This window comes from Eurypyga helias, unplaced genomic scaffold (assembly GCF_000690775.1).
Source record: "Eurypyga helias isolate BGI_N326 unplaced genomic scaffold, ASM69077v1 scaffold6486, whole genome shotgun sequence".
Taxonomy (NCBI): domain Eukaryota; kingdom Metazoa; phylum Chordata; class Aves; order Eurypygiformes; family Eurypygidae; genus Eurypyga; species Eurypyga helias.
In genome coordinates this window covers 183-17,161 of record NW_010254561.1, presented here as the reverse complement: position 1 = coordinate 17,161, position 16,979 = coordinate 183, and the positions used below count along the sequence as shown (strand labels likewise).

The window sequence follows — 16,979 nt, the reverse complement described above, 5'->3', positions numbered from 1 at the left end:
TCCACGCAACTCAAGTTTTGAATCCCAGGAGACATTTTGCAATTGCTGGCTGCTGTGATCACTGACACAGCAGCTGTATTAGCAATGCGTAAGCTACCTGCAGGAAGTTGTTCACACCAGCAGTTGCTCCTCACCAACAAGGATGAAAATGTGCCAAGAACAGATGGGAATGAATCCCTAAGGCTCAGGCCAAACCAAAAAGGCAGAGCTCATACCTATCAACCAATACTTAGTAACAGCCTATTCTAAATTTAGCCATAGGCAAGGAATACCACCATCTTCCTAGACACCAGTCTTTGAACTAGTAGGAAAGCATTTTTCCTGGGTCATATAAAGTTACTTTAAAGTCCCTCCTACAGCAGGTATCACAAGGAATTAACTCATCTCTAGCCATATAAGAAAGATTTTAGACAGACACAGACAGACTGAATTGCTCTGAGACTATCAGTCTGGAGGACAAAGCTACAACCTGTTGTCATTACTCTCAACATTATTGAAGTGGAACATCTGTAAATTTTACACAGGTCTGGACTGTCATCATTTCTAGGTTCTCACTGTTTGCTAAAATTAGAAAAACTGGTAACAAGATGAAAAATGAGCTTCTTTTTCATAGCTGCTTATCACTGCACAGCAAGTAAATGTTAAGTTTGTACAGAATGCACTGGATCACTAATTATTATTTCAAGACCACGTTCTTTTACTTTTAAGAATAATTTCTACCTCATTTACAACAACATACGGAAAGTTAACAAAGGCCCTAGAAGAACAACTCAGAAATAACAGAAGTGAACCAAGTCCATTTAAAGATCAACATGCCTCTAAGTACCAAGAGTATAAACAAACTGTACAACTAGACATCTCACTCAGCAGATTTCTTCATTCACATGGATTTATTTTATTTTCTTCTTTTATTTGTCTTTTTTTTTTAAAAAAGACACATACAAGCCTCACTAGTTTTGGTAGCAAAACATTAACAGTGCTTTGACACAAAAATTTTCATTACCAAAAGCAAACTGTGATTTGAGAATCTCTTACAGAGATTGTCGTTAGAAGCTATACATGAGATGAAACTTCTTTCCCTGATTTCATTAAGCAGACATTGCTAGGTGACTCTGTCTTAGTCTAGCTAAATGATCGACAGACACACCTAAATCTTATGTGGCCAATAAACATAAACATAAGAATGAAACACAAACGTCTATCAACAACACTCCTTTTAATCACTTCCAATACATCGACATGAACTGCACTGAAGAAAATAGGAAGGGGGGGGGGGGAAAAAAAGCTGCCTTCAGGAGAGAAGAGCATTACTTCTAGTTCAAGGATTGTCTAAGAAAAGCAGCATTTCCAAGAAGGAATAACACAAATCCAGAAATTATCGTAACAAAACTATAAATTGGCACAGGGGTTTTGTCAGGGTTTAATCCCAGACAGCAACTATGTACCACACAACCACTTGCTCACCTGCCCTCCTCTTCCACTAGAGGAGGAGAATCAGAGGAAAACACAAGGAAACTCATGGGTTGAGATAAGAACAATTCAATAACTGAAAATAAAATTATACTAATAATACTAACAACACTAATCATACTAATATTACTACTAATAAATGCAATTTAAATATTACTATGTAATGAAAATAATGGAAAATAAAACAAATTATACAACCACTCACCACCTGCTGACTGATGTCCAGCCAGCTCCCAAATAGCAAAAGCCAGAGCAGGCCCGAGAGTGAGATCACAGCAGATCAAGACTCAACAAGAGAGCACGCAGCAATGTGACCAGCAGCTCACTCCAATATATATACTGAACATGATGTTTTATGGAATGAAATGTCCTTTTGGTCAGACTGGGTCAACTGTCCTGGCTGTGTCCCATCACAGCTTCTTGCAGAGAAGAAGCTGAGAACACAGGGGCAGCACAAGAAACTGAAAAAGTCCTTGACTCGATATCAACATTCCTCAGCAACAACCAAAATCATTAGCATTATCAATATTCTTCTCAGCACAAATCCAAAACACAGCCTTCTACAAGGTGCTATGAAGAAAATTAACTCTATCCCAACTAAAACCAGCACAAGTTTGGATAATAAAAATCAGCAGTCTTACTTAAGATTTCAATTTGTAATTAAGCTCAGGAATTACAGCATATAGCTGCACAGAGTGCAATATTACTCTCCAGTCAGGAGTAGTGAATCTTCTGAATTATATGAAATATAGCAGTTATTAAATGTTTCTCTAAGTCAGAAAGTTTGCTTTTTAGCTTGAAGGAGTATGTCATCGTATCATTAAGGCAATGTATTTGCCACATATTGTCACACACTAAATGAAGGTACTAAAACCCCAAACACAATTCAAAGAAATCCAGACCAACAAAGGACTATACTGCACAGAGGTGGCACCACTGAACAGAGCGCTATGAGCATTCAAGTGACTTGAGCTTCAGAGACCTTTGGAAGATATGACTAAGATGGATAAGAAAAAACAGCTAGAGGCTGATTTTACAGTGTGACTGACACTTATTGGCATACTATGTTTCGCAGTGAAAGAAGGGCAAGACATTGATAATTCTATTTCCTTGGAATTACCTGAATTCTATTCAATATAACAATAAAACTCATCAAGTACTTTACAGAAGATAACTACTTGCACAACTAAGAATATTTCTGAGCATTCCAAAGACTGCAAAAAAGTCAAAATGTCATAAAAATCTTTAGAAGTTTAACTTAAAAAGTACAAGAGACAGATTAACTTTGCTCCCCCTGTTACAGTTTCAAAACTACTTTTAAAAAAAGCATTAAGAATACCAATGTAAGAAAGGGTACTAGAAAAATATTTTCTTATTACTCTTAGAGCATTAATGTCTGTGGTATTTGGGAAAGGACAGATCATCACTGGTGCCATGTTGTTGCAAAATACCATACGTTTTGCTTAATTTCAATTATGAAGCATCACTGTGTGACAGCATAAGATTTGTACACAGCGTAACTGTTTCTGATCTCAAAATCAGCTGCAAAATAATTTATATTAGATAGAACATTTCATAAAGTAACATGAAAATAGGCACTCGTATGATTTTCATTATAGCAACTGGTATGATGTCTCAGTGAACATACCACATTTCAATTACACTTTTAAATTATTCAAATTACATTACAATTTATATAAATACACACTGACAAAACTTTTGTAAAACTTTGTCTGAAAGTACACCATAAAGAGCAAAACATTTTGAACTATAATTAACGCGTGGTCTCACCTTCAGCGGAAGTCTGGAATTCTCAAAGATCTTCGCAATGGCAGATAAAATACCACACATGAGTGCGGAAATCAGCATCATCACTCCAACTGCTGTTAACCACGACATACTGCAGAAATAGCACAAGCTTTCTGCTGATGTGCACACAATGACATGAACCGCACACAGCATCAGACACATCAAGTAAAAGAGCAGAGAGAAAAGTGGAGGGGAGAGGGGAACTTCAAATTCTGCCCGGCTGCTCAGAGCTTTTGGAACACTGAGCAATAGCAGCAGAAGAACCTATGAAAAAAATAGAGAATGAATACTTAAAGAATTGGGGTTAGCTAAAACATACAGTGAGAATTCACACTTTAAAAAAAAAAAAATCATACCGTTGCTATCCATGTCACTCTGCAAGCATACATACTTTGTCAAAAAAATCAGTGAAGAACTATGCTGGGGTTTTTGTCCCCAGAAAGACAGTACCATATAAATGACAGAATCAAAGATTGTGTTTTCATTTATTAAGGGTTTGGACACACAAGTTACCAGAGTTTAATAAATTACCATGCACCTCCTCACCTGTGACAGATCATGTGCATGATCTTCAATCCTTGCAAAAGTAAGAACTTTATCTCCCAATATCAAAACAGTTCCTAAGTGAACTAATTTGACCCATTATTATTTGTAACCTGTAAATGCCTGAAGTTACATACACACTCTGCCTAAGGCCCTTTATCTCACAATGTGTCAGATACACATAGACAGCGATCCTCCGGAGTTAAATAGCTTCCCTGACCAGGGAAAGCTGTAGTACTAGCACACAAGAGTATGCTGCATTTCCAGTTTATAAATTCTCACGGTATTTACCTTTTGTAACTCTCCTCATCTTAATTTGATTTATTGGTTTTACTTTCCTTTGCTCTAAGGTGCGCAAAGATCAGGCAGAATTCCAAGTTTCCTCTCAGGTTAACTGTAGTAGTGGAGATGAATAATATAATGAATAATTTCTGCTACCCATGTACAAACCTTTGCAAGTAAAGGCAAAGTTCAGCCACCTGCTAAAATGCTTTGCAAGGGGCACAGATCAAGCTAGGACTAGACTAAGCTCAATCAGCTTGCGCTAGGGCAAGATTAAAACAAATCAAATTAAAAATAACTCTATCAGACCAATGCCAACCTGTAATCCTTCACTGTCATTTGTGAAGAACTCTGCCTAAAATTTTTCTCACAATGTAGTGAGGTATAGCAAAGCAGACCAAAAATCCTATGGACTGTCATAGTCTTCCTTCTTCTTCATATTCTACTCCACACAGTTCATTTTGTTATGAAAGTATGAGGTTTCACAGTGCCAAATTGGCTTAGGTCTCACCCTTTAACACAGCACTTATCATTGAAACAAAGACAGCACTCATGATAGGAAAATGCTAGAGAACTGTACTTATCTACAAATCTAAATTTAGGTCTTTTGAGCAAATGCACTGTTATCAATTCATGTCCCAGAGGTATTCTCCTCATCTGAAATACAGGATAAATGGCATATGTAGCATGGTGCAGTTTGAAGTCACCTGACAGATTCCCTAACCTTATTTATTCAGTGAGGGTGGATAATAAGTATCAAGACAAAAAGATTTTGGAAAGCACATGTGCTGGTTTGTCTTTTCCCCTATTCTCCTCCCCATCCGACTGGGGAAGGGAGAGGTGAGCGAGCAGCTTTGTGTTGCTTGCTTGCTGGCTGGGGTTAAACCACAACAGCAAGAGTTTCTTGAGTACTTCACTGGAGAAAAGAAAAAAACTTCAGCAGTTTTGCACCAACTCTGACAGTGATGCTGAGGAAGCTCTTTTCAACCAAGATTTTCATGGTTAGTAGCTGCATGCTTCTTTTGATCAAGGCCCATTGAGCAAGATAATCAGATATTTGTTCTGTAGAAACAGTAAGCACCTAAAACTGCATTCCAGGAAAAAAAAAAAAGAAAAAGAAATCCAATGCTTCAGGTCCAAAGTAACTGTCAAGAGCTTGAATGCATAGGCTCCCAAAACAACGGAAGAAAAGAGCATCTCCCATGGGCACTGTGGAGCTAATTCCTGTAAAGTGTCAGCAGCGATAAACCCCACTAGGCAGTCTACCAGAAAGCCATTCCCGATGTACTCAGCACACAGAGAACAGTGCATTCAAGATGAGGCCAGGACAAAAGAGACTCAAGTACCAAACGGCTGCACACTTACTGTTACCCATTGCAGGCACTAAGTATGACCAGTGTGACACCAATCAGGCACCGCACACATGTGAGGACTAAATTAAGCCTGCAGCATGTATTTCCATCCCAGGGAACAACAACTTCTTGTAAAAGGTGACACTCATGTCATTTAAAAGGTCAGTGCAAGCTTCTGTACGAAAAAGCTCAGTATGGTCTCAAAGCATTACCACAGAGGGTATTTCCAGCATTTAAGATTTGCCCAAAATAGCAGTTGCAGAGAATCACTTAAAATTCCAGACATGGGAGATCTTATCTTTATTCCTACATGAGAGATGAAATGACAACTGAGCACCTTAGAGTATTTATTTCAGGGCTCTACAGCTATCACCACAGAGAACAACTCTTGGAATTGTGAGTGTTTCCCACACAAATTATTGCCTGTTCTGAGCAGCTACAGGAACTTACTTTTTGAGTAGCCTTACTGCATTTAAAAAAAAAAAAGCTAATATGGGAGTAATTTAAGTTGTAGCATATCTGCATATTTACTGTAGAGAGTTACACCAAAACATAAGTAGCTTATATCAAAAGCTCTCGAGTAATTTTAAAGGCCAAGTTATACTTTAATATTAGCCTCATTGAAGCGGAACATCAGCCAGCTCTAAGAGTTCATACTTGGTAATTCCAAAGTATACAGTGAGTAGTCAAAAAATGAATTTTTATGTTTGTACACTTAACTTATTCACAGAAAGATGTATTTTCCTACCTCCACAGTGATCACAGTCCCCATCATCATCGAATACATGTCATATTGTGCCACTTGTTTGCTTAGTGAAGAACTCAGAGTCTTTAGGGCCTCCAAATATTGCTTCAGGACCTTTTTGCCAAGATTTAAGAGTATTTCTGAATTATTTCCCTCTAAATACAGTTTGATCCAATTACCATGGGACTTTTCTGCTACCTTAAAATGTTCATATCCAGGATCTAAGGAGGAGGGAAGGGGGGAAAAAAAAAAGAGGATCCATGAACAAAAGATGATTAATTAGAGAAGTGATCATACTTCTATATTTGCTTGTATAATATTTAAAAAATTATGGGGTTTAAAACTTTTCTTCACATCGTTTTTCATTATCTTCCTGCAGCAAGACCATAATGAGCCAGTTACTCAGAAATAAAGGCAGTTAATCCCTAACCTGATAAAATGTCAAGACCTCTAAAAGTGACAAATGTATTAAAACATCAATTTACTCTTACAAAAGGTTTCCAGGACAAATTTATTCAAATGCTTTAAATCCTGAAAACACTCATGTTTTTCCACTGTAGCCACTCATTAACGAGGCCATACTGTATAAACCAAGTGGGAAATGATCAAACAGCTGGTCTCTAGAGGAAACATCAAAGAACACACACACCATAGCAGGGACCTCAATTTTGCTGCAAAGCTAATGACAGCCAGTTGGTAACACTAAGTTAAGCACACAGGATGAGATATTTTGAAGCAGTAACAGAAAAGTTAACAGCTGAAGTGCACGGTTTGGCTTCAGGCATTTGGACTATGAAACTCATGCAAAGTAATCCTCAGCAGTGAAACTTGGTAATTCTGCTATAGCATAAGGAGAGTCCACAGTCTAACTTGATTAAAAAAAGAGAAAACCTGATGCTGCCGCCCACCTATGGAAGCAAGACTCTTGTGAGAGAAGGTTAATTCTGACCTGAAGAAAAATAAACAAAAAATACCAAACCAAAACCAAACAAATAATAAGTAAAACTCAGGGGAAAAAAACCCACAACCTTCAGGACATGTATCTGTTGTCTATACTGAGGTAGTATTTTCTTGCAGAAATGTTTTAATTATGTTTTCTGATAAATCTGTGTAAATGGGACTGTAGGTGAACACTGATAACAGATATGATGACTGTGGCCTGCTTTCAGAACTGGGGGTGAGGACAGCACTAGCTGCAGACTATGTCCCTGAAGGAAGTCATTTTAAAATCGACAACTGAATTCTGTGGGTTCAGGTTTTCATCTGTGTATGCCTTCTAACATAGGTACAGAGACATAACAGTTACTTTTCTTTTTCTCTTTTACTGTAGAAACATGTCTGCATTAGTCTTTTAAAATAAATTTAGGGAGAATAGAGTAAGTGAGGATAACAGGAGACATAGGAAAGAAGTAAAATGTATGTTTTGGCTGTTTGCAAGTCCTTTGCAAGTACAGCAGTAGTAGATTTTCTCTGACATGTACTTCGCCTCACTAGTCATTCCACAGAATTCTTACTTTACACCAACTGACCTGGTTCATACATGCCAAAGGGCAGATGTGGAGAAACAATGACACAAGTCAGTTTAAAGGACAGATGAAAGTACTCCTACTATTTTTTTTCCTCAATCAACTACCACTGATTTTCATCAACTTTGCCATTACTAAACATTTACACAAAAAGCTGAGTCCTGATAGCCTTTTTCTTCCCAGAAAGATATATTCAGTAGTGACAATACCCAGATTCAGCAGGTGAAAACAGAAGACAGTCATTTTGTTGACACATGTAAAACAACGTCAACTCTCACTACAAGCATAATACAAAACTGTTATTTTGGGTCCTATATGCACCTGAAGAGCATTCTATTCACTTCATTAAGTTTAATTTCAAGACCATTTATTTAAAATAGAACAATTAGGTCAGTGTCTGTGCTTTATTGTAAATGTGGAAAATGGTGGTGCCCCTGAAAGCACTTAAGAGATGTTTTTCCCTCTTCATTTTATAGGTACATCACCCCATATGCCAACATGCCACATGATACAACCGTATCCTGGGCTGTATCAGAAGTGTAGCAAGCAGGGCGAGGGAGGTGATTATCCCCCCCTACTCTGTTCTTGTGAGACACAACCTGGAGTTCTGCATCCAGCTGTGGAGCCCTCAACATCAGAAGGATATAGACCCGTTGCAGTGAGTCCAGAGGAGGCCATGAAGATGATCAGAGGGCTGGAGCACCTCTGCTATGGGGACAGGCTGAGACAGGTTGTTCAGCCTGGAGAAGAGGAGGCTCCAGGGTGACCTTATTGCAGCCTTCCAGTACCCGAAGGGGGCCTACAAGGAAGCTGGGAGGGGACTTTTTACAAGGGTCTGTAGTGAAAGGACAAGGGGTAACAAGTTTAAAGTGAAAGTGGGGAGGTTTAGATTGGAAATCAGGAAGAAGTTCTTCACGGAGAGGGTAATGAGGCACTGGAACAGGTTGCCCAGAGATGTTGTGGATGCCCCATCACTGGAAGTGTTCAAGGCCAGGCTGGATGATGCTTTGAGCAACCTGGTCTAGTGGAAGGTGTCACCTGCCCATGGCAGGGGATTGGAACTAAGTGATCGTTAAGGTCCCTTCCAATCCAAACCATTCTATGATTCTATTTTAAATACTAGTCAGAGTACATAAACATAAATTCAGTCAACAACACAAGAAAAGCAAAAACATAACAAAGGAATTTGTATCTCACTGGACATGATGTTATGTGTGAACATTCACAGATATCTGTTATTTTTTGCATGAAATAAATATTTAGTTCCACTTCACATTGATAAACCTTGTTATTTTCCTGCTATTTCACTTGAAAGTTAATGACAACTTAAGGACAAAAAGGCCATTTTGGAAATATTCATATAACAAGCCTATCTTCTTCCCATCTTGTAATCCTCACCTTCTTAGCTAAAAGTAGGACAAAACATTTGCTGTACAGTTTCAGCCAACAAGGGTTAAAGCAATGTCTGAACTAAGTTTGGTGTCAAAGTTGCAGCTCATTTTTACTTCTGGTAAACCAACAGTGTATCAGACTTGGGAAAATACACAATTTTCTTTGTTAAGCCTTTTCAGCAAAAGTACATTATTAAAATTAAAAATGTTTCCGGATTTATTTGAAATGAATGAAGTATTCCTATTCAAAATTCTTGTACAGTTATGAAAGAATTGTGCTTACCATTTGTAAGACTTACCACTGCACGACACTTTGTGATCTACTACAGGCTGAATTAAGAGTGAGAATTCTAGAAAGCAATGTTTAACTCAAAATGGCCAGTCTGCCCTCCCAAGACATCTAACATACTCCAAAGCATGCTCATCCTGCTACTCAGGAGGATTCCAGGTATCTGCTAGAAAGGACAATCCAGTCAACACCTGTATATCAAGATAGCTGCCAGTATGCATGGAGACTTCCATTTCCCTACCACAGTTACTTTGAACAGTGAATTCCCTAGAATGCTCCTCTTCTGGTATACTTGAAATAAGAGTCAAATACTTGTGAGGGAATCCAGAAAGGATCATCTAAAATGAGGTTTAATCAAACTGAGATTCGACATGACACTATTTCATAAAACACTGAAATGAGTTCACGTTACATTTTGAAATCTAAATAAATTCTCTCCACAACTTCTGCTCCTGTTCTACTCCATTTTCATGTTGTTGGTCTTTTGGGGCTTCTTGTTTGTTTGTTGTTTTGGTTTTTTTTTTAACCCAGTCTCCCTCTTCATTTATTTTACCATTTTTATTTCATTCTATCTACCTCTTTCCATGCTACTGCCCACCAAACCCACAAAACATGAAATATGTCTGTTTTAGTCAAACCCACATTTAGGTCTTTGATATAAATCAAGCAAATGATTTAAAGATCCTGCGGAAAGGAATAAAGGAACACAGTGACCAAATTTTCTTTGAGAACTCCAGTGATACCTGTTCAATGGCACATGTGCACGCAGTAAGTATAAAGTGACAAGGGTCACAGACTCTGGGTAGTTGGAGAAGCATTTTGGTAACTAGTGGGTCACATCTGCAAGTCACACCTGCATGAGCTACTCACAAGCCAGGTTACGCTTGAGGCAAAACCCAAAGTGAGCTTGCAGTGTTACAGATTTCCCAAAGCACTGGCAATGGTTGACTTGCGTATCATTAGATCCGCAATTTCTGCTTCAGCCTCCCCACAATGTTAGCACAAGCAAATGGATATGCTTCCCAAACATCTGTTTGATAACAATTTCACTCAGTTTCAGTCACAGGCAGCAATCATTTTTTAAAAATTATAAGAAAAGAATGGATAATGTAAAAGTGACTTCTCCAGTTTTGACATACAAATCTTCCAGTAAAAATCAAATTATTTCAATCAACCCATGCATCTAATACAAGTTCAGGATCAGTTTCAAAATAAAAAATGTACGCTCATTTTAATAATAATATCCAATTTGCCTTCAAGCATGACTCCTCGTTCCACTGTGAAGTGCCGTTCAAAGAAACAATCTTAATTCTTCATTCATATATATGTTCAGAAGTTCAGAACATAGGGGAAGCATTACTGGATGCCTACAGCTGCACCTTACAATGAGGTATGAACTCACTCAGCAACCCAAGGTGTGTTTCTACATACCACTCCTTTCAGCTTCTTCATTTTCATTACCTGTTATTATTCTCTTTTCTATATTTTTTTCTTAGCTGCATGTGTCCCACTCAGTATGTTTGAAAAAGTAATTTTCAAAATAATCAAGCCCTTAGTGGAGCTTCAAGCACTGCCCTTCCTACATTATACCCATGCCTTTCTTATACTAGGGAGCCCAGAACTAGATGCCAGACAGATGTCATCTCACTCCAGCTGAAGAAAGAGGAAGGACTGGCCTGCTGATGAGTTTCAGACTGATGCCTTGAATGCTGTTGGACTTCCTTCCACAAGGGTGTATTGATGGCTGATGCTCATCTTGGCACCTCCAAGGTCCCTCTGTCCTTTGCCATGAAGCTGTTTTCCAGCTAGTCAGTACCCAGCCAACACTGGTGCATGGGATCATTTCTTCCTAGGTGTGGAATTTGGCACTTCCCTTTGCTTTAAGAGGTTCCTGTCAGCCCATTTCTCCAGCCTGCCGAGGTCCCTCTGAACAGCAGCAGACCCACCTACCGTATCAACCACTGCTGGACTCTGTGCAGTTGACTGCAATCATGTGAGCCAAGCAGCTGAGCCACACTTCTCAGCTACCTCACTGTCCAGTTACCTAGCCTGAACCGCAACAGGATGGCTGAAGCACCGTATTAGCACCATGGATGGTGAACATGGGCCTTCCTCAAGTTGCCTGAAGACCTACTAATTCCTCCCAATCAGACTGTCTGTAGCAAACACCCATAACAATATTGCCCTTGTTAGTCTGTCCACTAATCCAGACCCAGAAGTTCTCAACTGTTTCATCATCCATTCCCAGAGATCCATGCACTGCCACTGCTCTCCCACATAAAGGGCAACTCTCTCTCCTCAATTCCCAACTTACAGTCATACGATTATAAAATTGTTTGGGTTGAAAGGGAAAGTACCTCTAAAGGTCATCTAGTCCACCCCCGCCACCATGTCAAGGACATCTTTCACTAGACTACCTATTACTAGTTTCCACTTGTATAAGCCATTCATTATAACTCTTTGGACATGACCATACAGCAGCAAGAATGCTGCGGGAGGCTGTATCAAAGGCCTTACAGAAGTCTAGGTAGATGACATCTGTAGCTTGTCTCCTGTCCACTGATGCAGTTACTCCATTCTAGACAGCCACTAGATTAGTCAGGTACAATTTGCCCTTGGTGAAGCCATGTTGGTCATCTGTAATTACCTGCCTGTCTTTCATGTGTTTTGACACATCTTCCAGGAGAATCTGTTCCATGACCTTACCACACACAGCGGGGAGGCTGAATGTCAGTAGTTCCCAGGGTCCTCCTTTTTGCCCTTTTTAAAAATGGGCATCCTTCTTGAAGATGAATCTGATTACTGACTTTGGACTTATTTGGAAGACAATCCTTTTGCTATGGAATCATGACAGATATGCACACATGCGTATGTGCCTGTATCGGGATAGGCGGGTTGGTATTTATTTTCACTTAGAAGCCAGCCAAAAAAAGGGCCATTCATGCATTCTTTGAAAGTACATGCAGTATTGGTCACTGAGTTAGTGACATTCTTTAGTATTTCAAGGGGCCGAAGTATCCACATCAATCAAACAGCACATCTCTTTTCCCTTCCAATCTTAATTGTCCTGACCAAAGCATTAAGCTACAGCCTCGCACATCTAGGTCACTAAGTAAAACAAGACCCTGTAAGAATTTTACAGCAACCAGGAGAATTCACCTTAAGACCGCATTAAAAAAAAAAAGCTACCATGACTTGGATCTAGTTCCATGTTACTGAGACTCTCTATTACTTAAAGAAGCTCATCATGGACGCTTTGCCTCCGAGCCCCTTTCCAGCAGAGTAGCACCTCTAATAGCAGTTTGCAGTCACAAGCAAGTAGCATACAAAATAGTCGTATTTACATCCTCAGCATTTTTTATTTATTTTCTCAGATGAAATCTACAAGTTGAAATGTAGCTGTTCCTGGACAAAAATAAAGTGAAAGTGAAAATATAAACCAGAAGCTGGTAGAAACTCCAGTCTGTTTCACCAGTGCTTGCAGAAATACTGTCAAATAGAGCTTTGTGTTGGAATTTTCAGTAACACAGCCATATCCTGAACCCCACCCACCAAGTGAGGGCAAGCTTCCTCACTTGACACAAACAGGTTAGTGAGGAAATCTGTACAGAAAAAAATACAAGGCTAGATGAAGCATGGGTCTGTCTATTGACATGTTGCTACCATTAAGTGGCATCTGTTTTATTAGACTCCTGGACAGGGTTTAATTATGATTAGAAGCTATAATGTTGAAAGATAATTAATTCTTGACCTACAACAATCCTCTTGCTAAACTTTACATTGTTATTCACTTTAATTATTCATAGCTGTAACACAGCTCTGCATTCTCATCCAGTTATTTTAATGATTCAACAGATTATAAATCAAGTGACAAGGACTTCAGTAAGACAACACCTTCTAACATCCATGGTAAAATATTCTCCTTCATCCTCTGACTCAATTTTTTTTTCCACAGAATTATAATATTAAGTTGCTTGCTTAAATTGCATTTTGTATAATGTTTCCTAACAAAATACTACATTTTGCTACATTTGGTTTACTTTTTCCACTTCTTTCTTCATTCTTTACTCCAAACACACACACACACATATTTTTAATAAGCAACTTTGCAGTTCAAGGTTCTCACTCCAAGTAAATTCATACAGAAAAATGACATAAAAAGATAACTTACCCTAAATTATTTCCCAGCTTTACTTGAAGTATCTTATTGTTTAAAATAGAAAACACACTCCATTGTGCTATTTATCCAAATAGCTCAGAATCAGTTCCCTGTGTAGGATACCCCACAAATAGCAGATATGAAGACACTGAGATTTAGCTACACTAGCAGTTTTACTTTAACCTCACTCTTTCATCATTACTTCTGCTCTTCTGCCTAACACACGTAGTACTGATCATTAAAAACAGTTATTCGTCAGTGTGCAAGAGTACGTTACAGTAAATACTGAACTCAGTATCATTTCTCTGAGCGCTCCTCTCAACTGAATGGCTAATTTGCGGTGCCATGCTATACTCCTGAACCTAAACGCCCAAACTGTCTTACACACATACACATAACTTCAAGTTGATTTACCTTTTTCATATGCAGGTGTATTCTCTTGCAGCAGCCTACTAAGCTGGAATGCATTCAAGTGCACAAAACGTAGCTGCTCTCTCATTGTCTTGCCTCCCAGAACTGGTAATATAAGGTTTCCAACACTGTTTCGTGAAATTGGTAGACCAAGACCTACTGCCAGTGTGCTAGCTAAATCAGTTTGTTGTACAAGTTCAGGTTGGGTTAGAGGACCTAGAACAAAAACAAACAAAAAAAAAAAAAGAAAAGAAAAAAAGAGAGAGGGAAAAAGGTATTTCAATAACAGGCCAATTCTATTTCTGCAGAGACAGATGGTATCTTGTTCCACAAATTTTGATTGGTGTCAGATCAGCTATTTCAAGTGATCTACAGAGAACTGAGCGATCTTTTTCAGCTGCTGTTCTCTGCTGTTGTAAAACCAAATTTTATTCAATTCTCAGCAAGTATCACCCTTCAATACTAGCAACTACTCTAAACACATAAATGTTATACAAGCACAAATAAGAAAAGAGATGGTCCAGGAATTCACCTTATATCAAGTTGCAGCCTCCACCTTAAGAAGGTTTGATAACTTACATCAGAAGAGAACACTACAGCAGACTGATTTAATGCAAGAACAAAGAATAAGCACCTAAAATAATGCTGACAGCATTCTAGAAGCTTCTCATTATAATGACAACAGCTCAAGATTTAATTAATATCAGGTTGCTAGGCAAAGAGAATTAGAGGTCACGTAAAGAATGTTGAGGCTCAAATCCACAGCTTCATGCAGGCAAACCCAGGGATCTTTAAAAGGTTCAGAGAATTAACTTACTGCAGTTATCAGAATCAGTCTTCAGTCCCACAGACATCTACACATGTGAATTATTTCACTATCCTAAGTAGCCTTTTGTTTAATATTGTCTTGTCAATTGTTTCTTTGTGTGCTTTACTAGTTACATAACAGTGTTTTTGTATTATCCTTTTACTTCTTTCTCTTCGTAACTCCAGGCATTGAGCGTTTTGACAATACAGTATGGAAAGAATTCTATATACAGTATTTATTACTCTCAAGACTCCCTTTAAGAGCATTAGAACATCTTTACAAAGCCTCTTTGCATGAATGCCTGTATGTCAGCAGTTTTCAGATTTCATCTTTAAAAGTCAAGTTCTTAACTGATTAAAACCAAACTATCAAATGCATTTAGCCAATCATGGGTGACACATCTTTGTAGAAGGCTACACAAGTAATACTCTGACAGCATAATAAATGGAAAAGCCCACAGGATTACTATTTTCAGGTCTACCAAATTAACCACAGTACATTTTGTTTACAATAGGATCGTAAGGAGGAGTCACTAGAATTCTGATTACTGTAGCAAGAAGAAATATCCAGAACTGCTGGATATTTACATGGGCAACATTAGAAATCACAAACTCTACCCCAAAAGACAGGTGAAGAGATGTATTTCACTGCATTGTAAAAATGGCAAGGTAAGTTTAAACCAAACAGAAACTAATCCCAGTGAACAAGAGATTGCATTTACAGGATCTACACTCATGTGGCCTGGTTTCAGTACATGCCAGGGAAATTTATAAAGCAAAAACTTACCTGAGCTTTTCATCAGCTTCTGACTTTGTTTTGTTTTTATATCTGAAAAGAGTTCAATGACTCCCCAAGCAATGCTTTCTATTGCAGCTGGGTAACAGCTTTATAAATGACAGACAAATATATTTCCACTGTGCTGCAGGAACCTCGAGCAAGATAAAAAAGGCAAGGTTCTGCAAACACGCTTTAAAAGCAAGTAAATCAGGTGGAAATGAGCTAGAGGCAGAATGAAAGGCAGAGGGAAGTATTATTTGAAGAAAATACTCACTCCTGGTATAACTACATTTCACTACTCACTCAGGCAAGGAGTTTCAGCAAGACCCTACAAAATAAATGGAAGATTCTCTACCACACCATTCCCTTCTTGCCTCTTACCTTACACTTGTTACACAATCAGAAAATGAGTTTCAGAAACAGATAAACTCACATCAATTACTGGAAGTTAACTGCCTGGCCAATACAGTAAATATACTCATGCTCCATATTCTTTCCTTAACACTCAGCAATCAATAGTCATGTTTTCACTGCTGTCATCTCTCACCCTTTCACAAGAGCAATCCTTCCTCTTTCCTGTTACTGTCAGCATGAGAAATTGTCATTCATTCCACTATTATGGCTGTCTGAGAGGGAAGAATGGAGGCCAGGGAAATATTCTGGCCAAGAAAGTCAAAACTTAAAACTCATTCCAAATAAGATTTTTACTTCTAAACCTATCCATTTACCAGTATCCCAGGATTCTGACAACAGATCTCACTAGCTCTCAACACTCAAGCAGGATGGTGCTGCAAAAGGTTATCATCTGAGAAATACTCAATTCTCTTACTCGTTACAAAGCTTACATCATGGTGTCACCATGACACAGATGCAAAATCTGGCTAAAACCAGAGTTTTAGGTCATGCAGAATGGGCCTCGATGGATACCTGTAGTCAAACTAAAGCACTTTACAGAGAGCTAACGTAAATTAGAGATGGCAGTGTGTTCTAAAGAAAATCAAGCTTCTTTGATCCTTACCACTTCTCTTTTCAAAAGCAGAGCTGATAAACAACAGTGGTGTATGCACTTCTCCTTCTGAAGAACCACCATGACTACCCATTTCAGACATCCCATGATCCCCACAAACAACTAGCAAATTGGGCAGAGAAGCTTCTTCCTGCAAGTCACAGGAATAAATTTAAGTTACTGTACAAACAAGGTACATTTATAAAATGCTTCACTACTTTTATCATTGTCACACATAAATATTTCTCAGAATAAATTCCATTTTTTTAACTGGCTCACAACATCTGGGACAGATTACAAGAGATTTCTGCAACTAAGTTATGCAGCAGAATTAATTTTTAACAGTTAAGGCACACATCCGTATCTAACATACCTGTCAGTATGTTACAAAAAACACCAAAAAACTAAAAA

General features: G+C 38.5%; 1 protein-coding gene across 1 annotated transcript in view; it reads right to left on the bottom strand.

Annotated features, from left to right (window-relative positions):
• LOC104510692 (GPI ethanolamine phosphate transferase 2-like) overlaps window positions 1-16,731 on the bottom strand; it is a gene marked incomplete at its 5' end in the record, with an annotated part of 48,156 nt that extends 31,425 nt beyond the window's left edge. The window contains 4 exons of the mRNA XM_010153025.1: window positions 3,262-3,543; window positions 6,205-6,422; window positions 13,981-14,193; window positions 16,581-16,731. Coding sequence (XP_010151327.1) covers window positions 3,262-3,543; window positions 6,205-6,422; window positions 13,981-14,193; window positions 16,581-16,731 — 864 coding nt within the window. The remainder of the gene's footprint in view (window positions 1-3,261; window positions 3,544-6,204; window positions 6,423-13,980; window positions 14,194-16,580) is intronic.
• Window positions 16,732-16,979: the final 248 nt, after the last annotated feature.